We start from the raw sequence: 15,594 nt of genomic DNA on the forward strand, positions 1-15,594 counted from the left end.
GCCACCTGTGGTTCTTTAACATGCGCTTGAATTATGGTACACAGACATTTTTACATTTTGCCCCCATTGAAATATGACCGCTGCGGCCCGGATTCGATCCCGCAATCTCGTGCTAGGCAGCAAAACGCCATAGTCACTAAGCCACCACGGCGAGAGTTAAATGAATGTAATTGAATAGGACTACGTTCACTGCCTTTTCTTTCTTCTTTTTTTCAAATGGACACCTGCTCTCAAGGTATATATCGCTGTCAAAGCAAATAACTGCTGCCAGCACATCAAATCAGTGTACTTACTACAAAACCAGCCACGTTTAGGCGATGAGTGACCATCTTGGGAAAACATTTCATTTATTTAAAACGAAAATTCACATATAGTATTTGGTAATCCACAATTCAGGCTAAGATGCAAGTAAATATTGCACTCCACTTCTGTGGTCAAAACATTATTTTCCATAGTAACCTGCTGGTCAGGTCTGATTGATTTGTGTTCAATATAAGCTGAAACAGCACGAATGAAATGAACACACAAAGAAAATGCCCACCACAGGACAAGCACCAAAGCACTTGTTTTGTGATGCATGTTTTCTTTGTGTCCTCATTTCAGTCACACTGTATCAGCTTATACACTTGAACCTCGTTATAACAAAGTTGAAGGGGGAGTGAAAATGAGTTTCGTATATTGATTGCTGACCTTTACTGCAGTGTATGCCCAATAGTGTGCACAACTTTAAACATGCAAAGAAGAAAATGGATACACAGCTATGTATCAGACTAAATTTGAATAAAACAAAACTAAAGAATCTGTGGTTACTGCAACATGCAACTTTCTTTTTTAGCATCTGATGCGACAACCTTTATGACAGCTTTTTTTCTGTTTCAATGTGCTGGTCTTCTGCTTTCACTTATCACTTGGCTAGTTCACATTGTCGTGACACCAACGAAACGGTGACGAGATCAAAGAGAAAAGTGCCAGGTTTGAGCAGCAGCACATGGCACACAACACGTCGTGCCTACTATGCAGCTAATCCGCAACTCTCAAGTGGCCTCGCAGCCTTGCCGTGTGAGCATGCTAGCTTGGCTTGGCTGGATCACGAGCCCCAATATAGCACCGGTGTAATCTCTGATGCCTCACCCAGCTGCGCTGTGCACTGCATAGATAGAGAAGTGAAAGCACTGGTCTTTGGCATGCTGCCTGCCAGCAGCACGACTGCCATAGACACTTCTCCAATGAGTCGCACTCTATGGCCATGCCTAGAGCGGAAGGGTGTGCCATGCAGGCTGTAGCACTTATAGGCCTGCCCTCCCGAGATGGTGATTTTGGAAGAAGGTGCACCTAACTGCGACAGCATGGAGGAAGTGGTATCCTCCTTCCATGTTCGCTAGTCATGCGCTGCAGTGAGAGAAAGAAATACGATGGTGAGCCCAGTTAAGCTTGTGTGCAGCTACGTGTGGTGGCGAGAAAGACCAGTGTTGCTCGACAGCACATTCGATGTGCCGCACCAAACGGGTACCCAACCCAGTGAACAGCTATATGCTCAGCAAGCAATGGTCGGTACTTTTTGATTTCGTAGACAAATCTAGTTCGTTATAAGCATTGCCAGGACAAGTTTACTTTGTTAAAATGAGGTGATAAATACATAGATCTCTATGGGGATTTTAAGGAGAACAGCATTTACTTTGTTACAGTTGAACCCACTTATAGCATTACTGCTTTTAACAACAGTCAAACACACTTATAGAGATCCCCATTTTAACAATACCGTATATCACATATAACAAGGAGCAGCTGGTGCACCATCAACCTTTGTATATTTCCTGTGGCGAAATAAACCAGTTAATTCAATGCTCCTAGGCCGCATCATCAGTTATAACAGTTAAATCTGCCTTCTAAACGTGTGCGCTGAAAAAAAGAATGAAAAAAGAAAGGACCGCAATATTCTCAAAAAGAAAAAACAAATGTGAGCTGCCGCACCCACCTGAGTGCGACAGAGCTTCGCCACACCCGCCTTTTTGCAGCGTACCTCGCACGACACGCCTTCGTAACATTGCTGGCCTCGTGTGCCTCTCTGCCGTCTCCTTTTCACCTTTCTGAGGTCGGCGTAGTTGACTTGTGTATCGAAGGGGTGAAAAGGTGATGGGAGACTCGCAATGTGTTAGATGCTTAGGGTGATGCGACAAAGGCATGCCCTGCGAGGTGCACAGCATAAAGGCGTGTGCAGCAAAGGTCTGCAGCATGTAGGCGGGTGCACCTGTGGCGGCTTCCACTTTTTTTTTTTCTTTTCCTGAATTTCTCTATCTTTTTCTTTTTGCCTTAGGCACCCAGTACAACCCTCTGATACACGAATCAACTGCGCTGACATTGGAGGGGTGAAAGGGGAACAAGAGAGAGATGTGTGAGGCTGGCTATATTTGTAGGGTGATGAGACAAAGGCATGCATTGCAGGGTGTGTGGCACAAAGATGGGCGTGGCAAAGGTGTATGGCATGCAGGCGAGTGCAGCAGCTCTTCTTTTTTTCTCTCGTGAGGTTTACATTTCTTTTTCCTTTTGGAACACACACTCAGTGGCCAGATTTAATTGTTATCGCTGATAATGCGGCATGAGAGCACTGTAGTAAGCAGTTTAACTTGCCATAGAACACATACAAAAGTCGATGGTGCGTCGGCTGCTCCATTGTTATATCCGATATATTGCTAAAGCCGGTATCATCGTAAGTATGTTAGACTGTATCCATTATTTCATTACATCCCATTTTGTTATAACGAGGTTCAAGTGCATTGAATATACCCTAGAATCAATATGGAAATTTCTACAATGTATTATGGTTCCTACCAGGGTGCTTACCTTACATGAGAAACAAAATGGGTAACCTTTGTGCTCATTTAAAAGCTTTGGCTTATCTCTTAGGTTATGAGCTACTTCTGCAAATACGGCAGCTACTTCTGTATAAATATCATAGCTTGACGTAATAGTTCTGTGGAAACCCGCAAGGTGGAGAGAAGTAATTATTAAAGGGAAAATCCGGGAAAATCCGGGAAAATCCGGGAAGGGAAGTCCCGGGTCCGGGACTCGAACCCGGGACCACTGCCTTTCCTGGGCAGCCGCTCTACCATCTGAGCTAACCAGGCGGCTAGCACATAGCAGGGCAAAGTTGAATTTGTCAACAACTCAAAGCAACGGCAAGAGTTTGACGGAATAGTTCTATGAGGCCAGTTACCATAATTGCAGCATCAACACAAAGCATCATGTCTAAATCTGCTGAAATTGCAGTGGCTTTTTTTTTTTTAACATGGCAGATTAGCTAAATGTTATGACATGTGCGAGACATCAGGTTGAAACCTTTGATTTGAAACCTCTCAAATGCTCCTAGAAGTGCAAGCTCAGTGGTGACACAAGAGCAAACCATAGGCCCACCTGGGATTCATGCCAGAACGGTAGAGGTCCACGTAGGCGGTGGTTGCAGTAGCTCCACTGTCCGAGGCTGGGCTCGTGCCAGACACAGTGTGGCCCCTGTCCCGGTAACAGCTAGCTGGAGGCACTGCTGCCTGGGACCAGCCTTCAAGGCTTCTCCTAGCAGAGTGGCTCCTGCTGTCCCAGTCTGGAGTGGATGAGAGCACAGTTTGCTATGGTGCAACGAGGCGGTGTCACAGAGGCAATTACAGACAAACATTCTCACATTGCATGCCGTGTATCACAAACAACATGCACACACTTTCCCCGTTGCAACACACTGGCCAAGCTTTACCACATCACATGGACATGCCAGCTAACAAAATCAATACAAAGCAACCCACACTCATAACAGCGGAAAGTTTTACTGTTCAGTGTTGACTCCCGGGACCAGCTCAACCTGGTCAAGAGAGCATGCCGGGCATCTAAAGCTCATGGGGTCCTGAACTGGGAGCTCCAACCACGACCAAAGACTCCTGGCAGGGAAGACCCCGTTCCAATTTTTTACGCCATTAAACTCTCTCTCTCTCTCAAAAGAATCCTCTTGCCATACTACAAGTGTTCTTATTTCATGTATTCCTGCCATATCTAAACCAATCATTGCACACTTTTCACCACAAAAACTGCGACCCATTCTTGGGTACCCCATTCACGTAAAAGCCACATACCCTTATTTGTGATGCAATAGTTAGGACGAAAAAGTTTTCAGATATTATCCAAACATGGGCTACATGTCACTTTTCTGAGCACACCGCAAGAGCCACAGCTCCATTATTTCCTCACAATAGTGGAATGGCTCATGGCATAATGAATTGAGCAGCCTCATCTCACAAATTAAGAGCTTTGGGTACTTTTTCTGCCAACACCTGTTTTCAAGGTGTGAATTCCACATTCGAGAGTGTCTGCAGCTGTGAACAGAAAGGGGTTCTTTTGAGCACTTTAACAGATCATGTAAGAAATTTATTCGCTAAAATGACATACCAACAACAACAACATTTGGCACTTCAAAATACCAAAACAAAACCTGAACTCTTACCACCTCACTTCAGTTTTGTGGGTTTTTTTTTTCTTTCTTTCATTTTAACTTGCTTAATGTTTTCTGAACTAAAAGCAGAAAATTACTGTGAGTCTCATCGTCTGTGTTAGTGACTAGTGAGGTACATATTAAAAAGTCACAGCTGTGTGGCGTGGTCCACTGCCCACCTGCGAGAAATGAATAAGACACTGATGCGTTTGCCACCAATACATTTTACCACTAATCGTGCTGCTGAAAACACTGAACTAGGAAATGCATTTCCATCCCAAAGTTAGGCAGACAGCTCACGTCACAGCACGCCGCTGAAAACAATGACATCAGCGAAACAAATGGTGCAACAGACATGTGCACATATTTGTGAAAAATAACACAAACCAAAGTTTGAATATCTTAAGGATTCCCTGTTCTGTTCAAGCCAACTAAATAAATGCTGAAGGCTGTGGGAATGTACCACTTTCTCATATCCCAATGTGTGGTTTTCCCGAGTGACAAAACATGCCAGTGGGAGCTGGTGTCGTGTAGCTCTGATGGGAGATGGAATGAGTGTTCCAATGCTGGTACCACCTGATGGTATAGATAGCTTGGGCTCTCCATCAAATTGCTATGCTAGGTGCAAGAGGAACTTAACTCTCGCTCTTTGAAGTGGACAGTGGCCCAAGCAAATCGACCAACCACTCATCAGTGTGCCTAATGAAACAAATCTGTGGAAAGTTTCCCGCCCTGTTTTGGAGCACGGCACCGACATAGGCAAACATGACCACTTGGACATAATTCAGTTTGCAGGATTGCACCCACAAACTATATGGGCCTCAGAGCCTGGCATGAGCAAACATTCTCTTGGTATCCCATGTGTTAAGTCAAACTTCTATTCCTCAGCACGTCCCTATCGAGAAGCCATCCCTTGCATTTCAGCCAGCTGACATTGTTGTACAAAAGCAGTAAATGGCCTTTTGTATGCTTGCATTAGTGTGTTGCCATTTCATTTTTTCCCAAGATCTTGCATAACCCCACAAGGTACACCCAATGCCTCATGTCATGCACAGAACTATAATCAGCGACAACCCAAGAATGCAGTAAGCAGCAAGTGCATTGCTGTTCAACTTGAGAATCAAGTTTGCACATTTCCTTGACGTCCTGGTGGAAGTGAACCATACCATACACTGTTGTGGAGTACAAGGTCACAGACGGCACATGCAGGGCAGTTTTTCCAACCTAGAGCTTCTGTTGAGTTCTTAGGGTGTCAGCAAGTATAGTTTAATCCATTGTGTAAACCCCTTATGGACCCAACTTCATCACAATCTTCGGTTTTCATTAGATAATGCTCTTACCACCCAGTTCTTTGTCTGCCAAGTGAAGCAAGGCCCTATTTTCATACTAAGTCGTCTATTTCATGGCTGAATGTGTCCAGACAAACCATTTATGCTTAAAGAGTAGCTCCAACAACTATTTTAGGCCTGCAAACCATGCCGAAACTTGTATAGTTCATTTTTCTAGGCTCTCTAGTCACATGCACCAGACAGTGCACCTGCGAGTGGTGTAGTTCTTCCCAAAATGCAATTTAAAGATTTGGGTGCACACTTACAATTTCTGTCCTTTGGAACAGCTCTGTTCCAACTTGTTTGTACCGTCGTGGTAAGCTATCGGAAGGTAAATGCAATTTTTGCCCATACATACATGAGGCTCAGACAGCAGCGTCAATGCAAAAAAGTTCACTGCACGAACCTGCTGGCGGACGTAGTGGCTGGCTTTCTTCCGGAATGCTGTCATACCTGCATGTCCACAAGTTCTCTCCGTCACATATGTATTGTACCAGAAGTCATATACATGTAATACCATATCTTTGTTTATGCCTATAATGACCAAAGGGTGAAGGAGGGTGCCAAGAGTTGAAGCATTAGGATATATATAACAAAATATTGGCAACAAATGTTTCTGAAGGACTGAAGTTTCCATCATAACTTGCATACCTTTACACTTACCCTGCCCTAATATTGGCAGATGACCTGCTAGTGCCATTTACTAGCTTGTTCAATTTTTTAGAGAAAACTGGTTATTTGCACCAACTATAATGTAATGCAGGTTTAGCTGCTTTAACATTGTGTTTTCTATTGTCTTGTTTCTGGCACAGCACGGCCTTAGTTGCCTTTGCACCATTAAGCCCGAATTAACCAATCACTAACGAACCAATGCAGGCATTAGTGTATGAAAGGTCAAATAAATGCCCTTGTGATTGATTGCACTACTATGTCACCTTTGTCCCAAGAGCTTGTCTAAGATCCTCCAGTGTAAATACAGTTGCCATCTACAACCATGGCAGTTCAAAAAAGCTACAACAAATTTTTTTCTATAACTAAGTCTCTGAATGAAGGAGAGACAATGCTGACCGTTCACACCGAGGCAAGTCCTGTGCAGGTACCTCAGGACTTGAGTTGGTGCGACGCAATGGAGACCGCTCACTAACACTGGGGGCATGACTTTCAGCCTCATCACTGGTGTCCACTAGGTGACAACGGAAGATGGCTGCCACATCTGGCAGAGGGAAATCCTGCAAATGGACCGAATTTAAATTTCTTCACAACCTGCACTGTGAACCAAAGATAAAGTACCATTTCACTTTAGCGAGCTCTGAAGATTTCAGTGAAACAAGGCTGTCTAGAAGCACACACAGGCATTAAAGTAAATCTTGTGCAAAAGGTGGTATAAAGAAACTTTAAGCAGTAAAACTTTTTGTGACAAAGTGGCACCTGAGCAAGGTATGGTATAATATGGTATGAATAACTTTATTGGGTCCTGAAGGTCAACCCTAGGTTGACGCAGGCCGCTCCCACATTGGGACTGTCAGGCCGAGCCCTTCAGCCACATCGCAGGCCTTCTGGACTGCCCGTAATTGGTCAGTGAGTGAGTCACTGTGTAGCATTTGCCGCCACCATTCTTGTTCCTTGTCACAGTCTGTGAAGACTGTGGGGCACTGCCAAAGCATGTGGGCAAGAGTAATGATACCATCACACCTATTACAGTTGGTTTGAGTTTTCCTCTCCGGATAGATCCTGTTAATAAAATCTGGACTTGGGTATGTTCTTGTCTGTAGCAAACGTAATGTGACCGCTTGTGCTCTGCAAAGCTTACCATGTGGCAATAGGTATTCCCTTCTGCTTAAATAATAGTGCTTCATGGTTTTGTTATATGTTAATAATCGATCCCTGTGTTTCTCGGGTGAAGTGTAATTTGCTCGGTCTTGAGAAGCACGGCTAGAAAGTTCTCATGCTGCTTCATTTGCCACCTCATTGAGGTTTCTCCGAGCTCTGTCCACCACCCCCAGATGTGCAGGAAACCAACGGATTTGAGCAAGGTCACTTTGCCCAATTTATGAAATTGCCTGCCAGTATTACTGCTCAGCAACACCAGGTACCCGCCGCTGTGGCTTAGCGGCTATGGTGTTTTGCTGCTAACCACGAGGTCGTGGGATCAAATATCAGCCGAAGCAGCCACATTTAGATGGGGGTGAAATGTAAAAATGCCCATGTCCCATGTATTGGGGGCACATTAAAGATCTTCTGGGGGTCAAAACTAATCTGGAGTCCCCCACTACAACATGCCTCATAATCAAATCATGGTTTTGGCACGTAGAACCCCATAATTCAATTCAGCAACACCAGCTCTTACACTGTTGTGTTGTCAATTTCTTGCAACTGCATACATAGCACAAAGGCTTTGATACGCAGTTAAACCTCGATATAATGAATTCTATAAAAGTGGCAATTTACTTCGTTACATAGAAATGTCGTTGTACTAATTTTCTACTTTTTATGCAAATAAGTACGGTTGCCGATAGATTTTTCTTATGTGGAAGGGTTGCAAAATTTTCGAAATTATCGTACAATTAGTAAAAACAAATTTGAATTAAAAAAAAAACTCATTTTCTCGAATTAGAGAGAGAGAGAGAGAGAGAGGAAATAACGTTTATTGATGTAGCCAGCTGATTGGGGGGGGGGGGGGGGGCGGCAGCCCAGCCTAGGTGGCGGCCAGAAGCCCTTGGGCTATGGTGGCATCTCCGGCCTGCTGGACAGCCAAAAGTTCGTCTCCGGGGGCCGAGCTGAGTAGCACAGTCTCCCACTGCTCCCAATTCTTAATTTTTCCGCACTGTCGGGGCACCCGAGGGCAGGCCCAGATAATGTGATCCAGGTCTGCCCTTTCTTGACAAAATTTACATCTGGCCAAATATTGTTCTGCATGATAATCATTATAAGTCACCAGATTTGGATACATATTAGTTTGAAAGAGGCACCATGCCACCACCTGCTGCTTATTAAGTGATGGATGTGTAGGACAAAAATGCACCCTCCCCAATCTGTAATGTTTAGTTATCTCCCTGTAGTCAATATCCAGTCCCCTGTCAGCCCCAGCTGTGGCACCCTGGTGGCTCGGCTTGCGAGTCCTCGAGACACGGTGTCGGCCACCTCGTTGCCAGGGAGGGAGGGGTGCGTAAGTGCCCAGATGATATGGACAACCTGCTGGCCGTGGAAGTTTGCCATGATTCATTGTGATTTCGGCAAAATGCACCTTTTTGCGTAATTTAAAATTGCTGACTATTATTGTGGCCGGTGTGGCAGCCATTGCGAGAGCAATGGCCGATTCCTCCGCCACCTTGGCTCTGCTCGTTTTATTACATTCGCTGACCTTAGGATCACGTTCCAAGTTCACTGCAATGATAGACATATTCTGATTAGTCGTGTACTCTGCTGCATTGACGTACACCATGTCCTGAGAGAGTTGGAATCTCCTCTGTATAGCCCTTGCCCCTTCCTCCCGCCTTTCCCTGTGGTGTTCGGGATGCATGTTTTTAGGTAGTGGTGGGATAATAAGCTGCTTCCTTGTGTCATGGGGAATGTCTACTTTAGTGCCATACTGCCATGCATATGTTATTCTAGGTTTGTTAAGTACTATGTGTCTGCCAGTAGGGGTTTGTGTGAGTCTTTCGTAGTGTGCTACTGTCATGTTTAATTGACAGGTGACATCTAAAAGAGGTGGTTAAAGTCTGAGTTGTTGAAAGGGCAGCACAGCACCAACAAAAGACCAAGGCACGAGCTCAGGAGCCAGCCCATCCTCATCTTTTGGGAGCAAGTGGCCCAAGCGCAGGGCGCAAGCATGTGGCATTACCCCTCCTCCCAGACGAGCATCGACTCGATGCTAAACAAATTGTTGACGGGCAGAAAGACTGATCCCAGGACAAATGCAATGGTCTATTGTGATTGAACACAGTGATTGTGATTGAACACAGTGATTGTTATGGTGTGCGATATGGTTTTAACTGCACAATGCGCATAATCTCGGGCCACGGTTGTCGGCGGCGCGCTGGCTAGGTGCCATCCAGAACAAGTTCATAATTGAGGTCACTCACTCACTGAAGCACTTTGTAGGGGTCAAAGTACCGACTAAGAAGTTTTTCTGAAAGGCATTTACGGCAGACAGGAGTCCAAATTAACACTTGGTCACCCGGTTGGTAGTCAACTTGTGGCCAGCGGAGGTTGTAGTGTCGCACATAAATACACTGCTGTTTCCTGATGTTTACGTGAGCCAGTTGGCGTGCTTCCTTCGCACATTGCACAACACTCTCAGCGTCTTCATCAAGAATGTCAGATTTGTCACATGGTAACATGGCTTCTAACACCGTTTGAACTTCACGACTGTAAACAAGAGAAAACGGCATGAAGCGTATGTGCTCTTGCGTAGCGGTATTGTATACAAACGTGACGAACGGTAGTACTTCATCCCACATCTTATGCTGCACATCTATGTACATCGACAGCATGTCAGTCATCGTTTTTTTAAGCCTTTCTGTCAAGCCATTTGTTTGCAGATGATAGACAGTCATCTTTCGGTGCGTGGTGTAACTCAGTTGAAAAACTTCTTCAAGCAGTCTAGCCGTAAACACTGCCCCTCGATCTGTTATGACACAGGTTGGGGCGCCATGATGTAGTACGATGTTCTGTACGGAAAACTCTGCAACCTCATAAGCTCTGCCTTTAGGAAGAGTCCTTGTTTCAGCATAGCGGGTTAAATAGTCTGTGGCGATGATGATCCACTCGTTTCCGGAAGTAGACAACGGAAACGGGCCTAGGAGGTTCATACTGACTTGATCAAAAGGCCCTCGAGGCGGCTCAATAGGATTCAGTAATCCCGTAGGTTTCACATTGGGTGACTTTCGGCGTTGGCATTCACAGCAGGCTTGGACATATCATTTAACACAATTGGTGAGCTTCGGCCAGTAGTACGATTTCCGTGCCCGAGCAAAGGTTTGAGTGAAACCCAAGTGGCCGGACCCAAGCTCGTCATGGTATGCGAACAGGATTTCATCACGAAGCTCTACTGGTACGACCAAAAGATAGGTTTTGTTGCTGGCAGCAGAATTCTTCTTGTATAAGATTCCCTGTGGCAAAGAAAACAATGAACAACGACAATCTGCAAGCAATTTGTCGGGGCAGACGTACGTTGCGGCCTTCTAGGTGTTCAATAAAAGGTCACAATTCACTATCTGCTCACTGCCGTGCAGATACATCTTCCTCGCTTATGGCGCTGAGAAAAGCGCTGCCATCCCCGGCATGTTGATCATCAGGTTCAACAGGCGCACGCGACAATGTGTCAGTATCTTCGTGTGTGCGGCCTGACTTGTACACGATGGTCATGTTGTATTCCTGCAGGCACAAGCTCCACCGTGCCAGTCGTCCAGAAGGGTCTCTTAGGTTAGCCAGCCAGCATAAGGAGTGATGATCCGTCACAACACAGAATGGGCGACCATAGAGGTAAGGTCGGAACTTTGTAAGTGCCCATACGACAGCAAGACACTCTTTCTCCATGGTAGTCTAATTGGACTCAGGTCGCAATAGGGTGCAACTGGCATAAGCTATGGCCCTTTCGCCGTTCTCTTGCCGCTGTATGAGCACCGCACTCAGATCGATGTTACTGGCATCGGTATGAATTTTCGTTTCGGCTTTCTCATCAAAATGCCCAAGAACTGAAGGCGATGCCAGGCGGTGTCAAAGCTCAGTGAAAACCACTTCCTGTTCAGAGCTCCAGATGAACGGCATGTCATCTCTAGTGAGACGAGTAAGTGGTTCATCTATTTTAGAAAAATTGCATATAAAGTGGCGGTAGTATGCGCACAGTTCCAGGAAACATTGAACGCTTTTCTTGTGGGTAGGAGTCAGGAAAGCAGCTACAGCAGAAGTTTTCTTGGGATCGGGGCAGACGCCTTCCGCGCTCACAACATGCCCAAGGAACTTCTGTTCTTCATAACCGAAGTGACATTTCTGAGGCTTTAAAGTGAGGTTGGCTGATCAGATTGCCTCGAGCACTTGCCGCAATTGCTTAAGATGTCCGGAGAAGCTGTCTGAAAATATGACCACATCATCCAGGCAGACGAGACAGGTTTGTCATTTTAGGTCGGCTAGCACAGTCCATCATCTGGTGGAAAGTTGCCGGAGCAGAGCACAACCTGAACGGAAGTACTCGGAACTTGTAAAGTCCATCCGAGGTGACAAAGGCTGTTTTCTCCCGGTCGCGCTCTACCTCAATCTGCCAGTACCCACTTTTCGAGTCAAGGGAGGAAAAATACTTGATTCGCCGTAGCCGGTTGAGAGAGTCATCTACGTGCGGCAATGAATAGAAGTCTTTCCTTGTGACATTGTTCAGTTTTCTGTAATCAACAGAGAAGTGGGGAGTGCCGTCCTTCTTTATCAGGAGAACCGGTGATGACCACTCACTCCTTGAAGGTTGGATGACACCATCGTAAATCGTTTCCTTGACTTGTTGTTGAATTGCTTCGCGTAATTTCTGCGAAACACGATACGGCTGCTGGTGAAAAGGACGTGCATCGTCGTAAGCAATTATCTTTTGTCGTGTGATTGGCATCTGACTGACTTTAGACGATCGAGTGAAGCAGTCCTTGAATTCACACAACAGTCCTCGCAGTGCCTCCTTATTGTCCTCTGACAGCTCATTGTTAATGTCGATATTTATAATGCTTACTTCATCACTGCCACTTTCTCCACAAGCGAAACACTCAATGATATCCTCCAAGGCTTCAGCATAAGCGACCGCAGCGCCACGGAAGAGGTGTCGGAGCTCATTTGTGAAGTTAGTGATCAAGACATCAGCTTGGCCATCCCTAACGTCAATGATTCCTCGAGCCACGCCGATTCCGAGGGTAAATAGAAGCGAGATGTTGCACTCTGCAAGTACTTCGCCTTTGCATGTGCCCTCAGATGTTACCAGAATCATTACAATAACATGAGGTGGTATCGTGATGCTGTCATCGGAAATTCGAAGAACAGCTCTGTGGCGGTAGGCATCTCATGTCGTCACTTTCTTTGTAGAGAACGAAATACAGCGTTGGTGGAGGTTGATGATGGCGCCATACTCTTGAAGAAAGTTTATTCCAAGTATGAATTCATGGGAGCATTCTCAGAGAACAAGGGAACTTAGCAGAGACATAGAATTTTGAATTTGTACACTAGAAGCGCACACATTGAGTGGTTTGACATGTCTGCCAGCTGTCCACATGTGCGTCCCTGTCCAAGGCGTAACAACTTTCTTTAAACTACTTGCCAGTTTTCCGCTGATAATCGAGTAGTCAGGGCCAGTGTCTATTAAAGCAGTAACAGTTCAACCGTCTATCAGCACAGGTATGTTCATTGAAAAGTTGTCTCCAGCCTCAGACACCGGTGTCGGCAAGTCTCCGTCCGTCTGAGGTCGCATCGATTGGAGGTCTTGCACAAACCGAGTGTCAGCGGCCTTGCCTCTAAAAGTCGCTGACGTTAGTTTTCCAGGCGAAGGCTCTGAGATCGTCCTTGCGACATCCGACTTGTACCTCTCCAATAGGATGGTCGTGGCGACAGCGATCGCGACTGGCGCCTTGATGATGGTGGCCCGCCGAGTTGGGCAATAAAATCCTCAATCTCAGCTGCCCGTTGTCTGAAATAGGGTCAGGGTGAGCTAATAGGAAAGCCCTGGAGTCCAAGGCGGCGGTACTGGCACTCTCGGTAGACATGACCCACCTCACCACAATGGTAACTGAGCGGTTGTTGGTTGGGCATGCGTCAAATGTCAGATTTACGTACCGCTGATCGAGTCTCTCCAAAATAAGGAACTGCCTGCATTGATTGAAACATGGCATATGGGGTAACGGTACGTAGCGGCGCTGATGCAGGGATAGATTGGCCGAATGTATCGGCATAAGTCGCACGCTGGTATTCGCTCACGGTAGGAGGTGTCGCCGGAGATGGGATGCTGCCTCTTCAAACGTCAGCGTATGTTGTGTGTCGTGGTTCAGTCGAAGTTGTGAACACCTGAAGTGGTGGAGCGGCCTGAAGTGCTGCTTCGCAACGTGGTATGCTGAGTGCATGCTGCACTTTATCACGCACAATGCTAGCTATTATTTTAGCTGAAGGCTGCTGCACCTGATGCAGCTGCCGCAGACTATCGATTGAATAATCTCATGAAGTGACTTGACGTGAGTTGCGAGAGCTCCTAGTCCACTGGTAGCAGAGGAGAGATTCACTTGCCGATCGTACTTGTGCGAGCGCTGGTGCAGGGCCTTCCCAATGGTGACTGCTTCAGTGAGAAACTCTGCAACCGTTTTGGGCGGGCTACGAACGAGTCCACCAAAAAGCTGCTCTTTCATGCCTCGCATCAAGTGATGCAGCTTCTTGTTTTCAGACATGGTAGGGTCAGCTCGCCTGACGAGACGAACCATGTCTTCCATGTACATAGCCACACTCTCATTAGGTTTCTGAATGCGAGACTGGAGGGTCCATTCTGCTCGTTCCCGGCGATTGGAGCTGGCGTAGGTGTCCAAGAGGCTGCGATAGAGCTCACACCATGATGTCAGGACATCTTCGTGGGTCTGGAACCACGTGCAAGCACCATCTAAAAGGCTGAAGTGGGTGTTTCGGAGCTTCACTTAGTCGTCCCATCCAATGAACTCCGGTACGTGCTCGAAGTCTGCCAGCCAGTCTTCCACGTCTTCAAGAAGTTCGCCGTGGAAGGGACTTGGCACGCATGTTTTTTGCTGCGTGTAATGATGAGGTACCAGAGCAGCCGTCGCAGGGTTAGTTCCAGGGTAGTATCCATACCTGCCGACATTGCCGTTCTCACAGGTAAAGGCTCAAACTCAGGGGCCAATTCCTGGATTCTCCGGCTGGCGCGGTGTACTGGCGTGAGCTCCGGCATCGGTCTAGCGTTCCTGCTGCTAGGAAGGGTCTGTTGTATGGTCGAGAATACCCCACACCTCCACCAGAAGCATGTCACATTTAATTGGCAGGCGACTTCTGAAAGAGGCAGTTAAAGTCCAAGTCGTCGAAGGGACACAAGACCAGGGTGCGAGCTTGTGAGCCAGCCCATCCTCGTCTTCTTCTGGGAGCAAGTGGCCCAAGCGTGTGGCATAAGCGTGTGGCACTATCGTATAGGCTTCTACGAGTTCTTCCCAGCATGTTGTGGACACCTAAGCTAGGAGCCTGTCATTCAATGTGTTTATTGGCAATCCTATGGCATGTTTGAATGAGCATCTAATGATGCCTTCGATTTTTGTCTTCTCTACTACTTGGAGATTTAGATAGGGGGTTACATATACTATACGGCTAATGACAAAAGCCTCGACTAGTCGTACCGGATTGTTTTTTAGCTATTCTCTTAATTAGTCTCATTGTTGTGCGCTGTTTTCTAGTATTCTGATTGTTTCCCCATTGCGAGTCGGAAACTTTTTGACAGTCAGTTTCCTGCCAAGCTGACGATAACTTCACATCAGTGTTACGAAGCGAAGCCAGCCTGGCTTTCGTGCCCACTCCGCCCCTACAGCTGCAGTGTCGCCCGCAGTAGGCTGACACTTGAGAAAGGCACCAACAGCAGGGAGTGAATGCTTAGTCTGCCTCTCACTTCAATGAGTCTCCTTGAGATTACACAACCTCTAGTACTAAACACGTGGGAAGACAGCGCACATGATGCCATGCCATCTCTGGCGCACCCACTCTATGCACACGCGGCAGATACCTCTAAAACAGAGCATGTGGACTACATATGCACTCAGCCATGTGCAGCCAAGGCCGTGCTAGAAAAGG

At 46.5% G+C, this 15,594-nt stretch overlaps 1 protein-coding gene across 8 annotated transcripts in view; it reads right to left on the minus strand.

Moving 5' to 3' along the window:
• Positions 1-15,594, minus strand: part of gig (TSC complex subunit tuberin) — a 118,379-nt gene that overhangs the window by 17,115 nt on the left and 85,670 nt on the right. For all 8 annotated transcript variants that reach the window (XR_011512626.1, XR_011512625.1, XM_070535029.1 and 5 more), the window contains 3 exons: positions 6,868-7,028; positions 6,206-6,252; positions 3,412-3,595 (listed from right to left, as the gene is read on the minus strand). Coding sequence is in view for 6 of the 8 variants with exons in the window: in XM_070535029.1 (XP_070391130.1) it covers positions 3,412-3,595; positions 6,206-6,252; positions 6,868-7,028 (392 nt within the window). In the remaining 2 variants the exon portion in view is untranslated. The remainder of the gene's footprint in view (positions 1-3,411; positions 3,596-6,205; positions 6,253-6,867; positions 7,029-15,594) is intronic.

This window comes from Dermacentor albipictus, chromosome 3 (genome assembly GCF_038994185.2).
Source record: "Dermacentor albipictus isolate Rhodes 1998 colony chromosome 3, USDA_Dalb.pri_finalv2, whole genome shotgun sequence".
Taxonomy (NCBI): Eukaryota; Metazoa; Arthropoda; class Arachnida; order Ixodida; family Ixodidae; genus Dermacentor; species Dermacentor albipictus.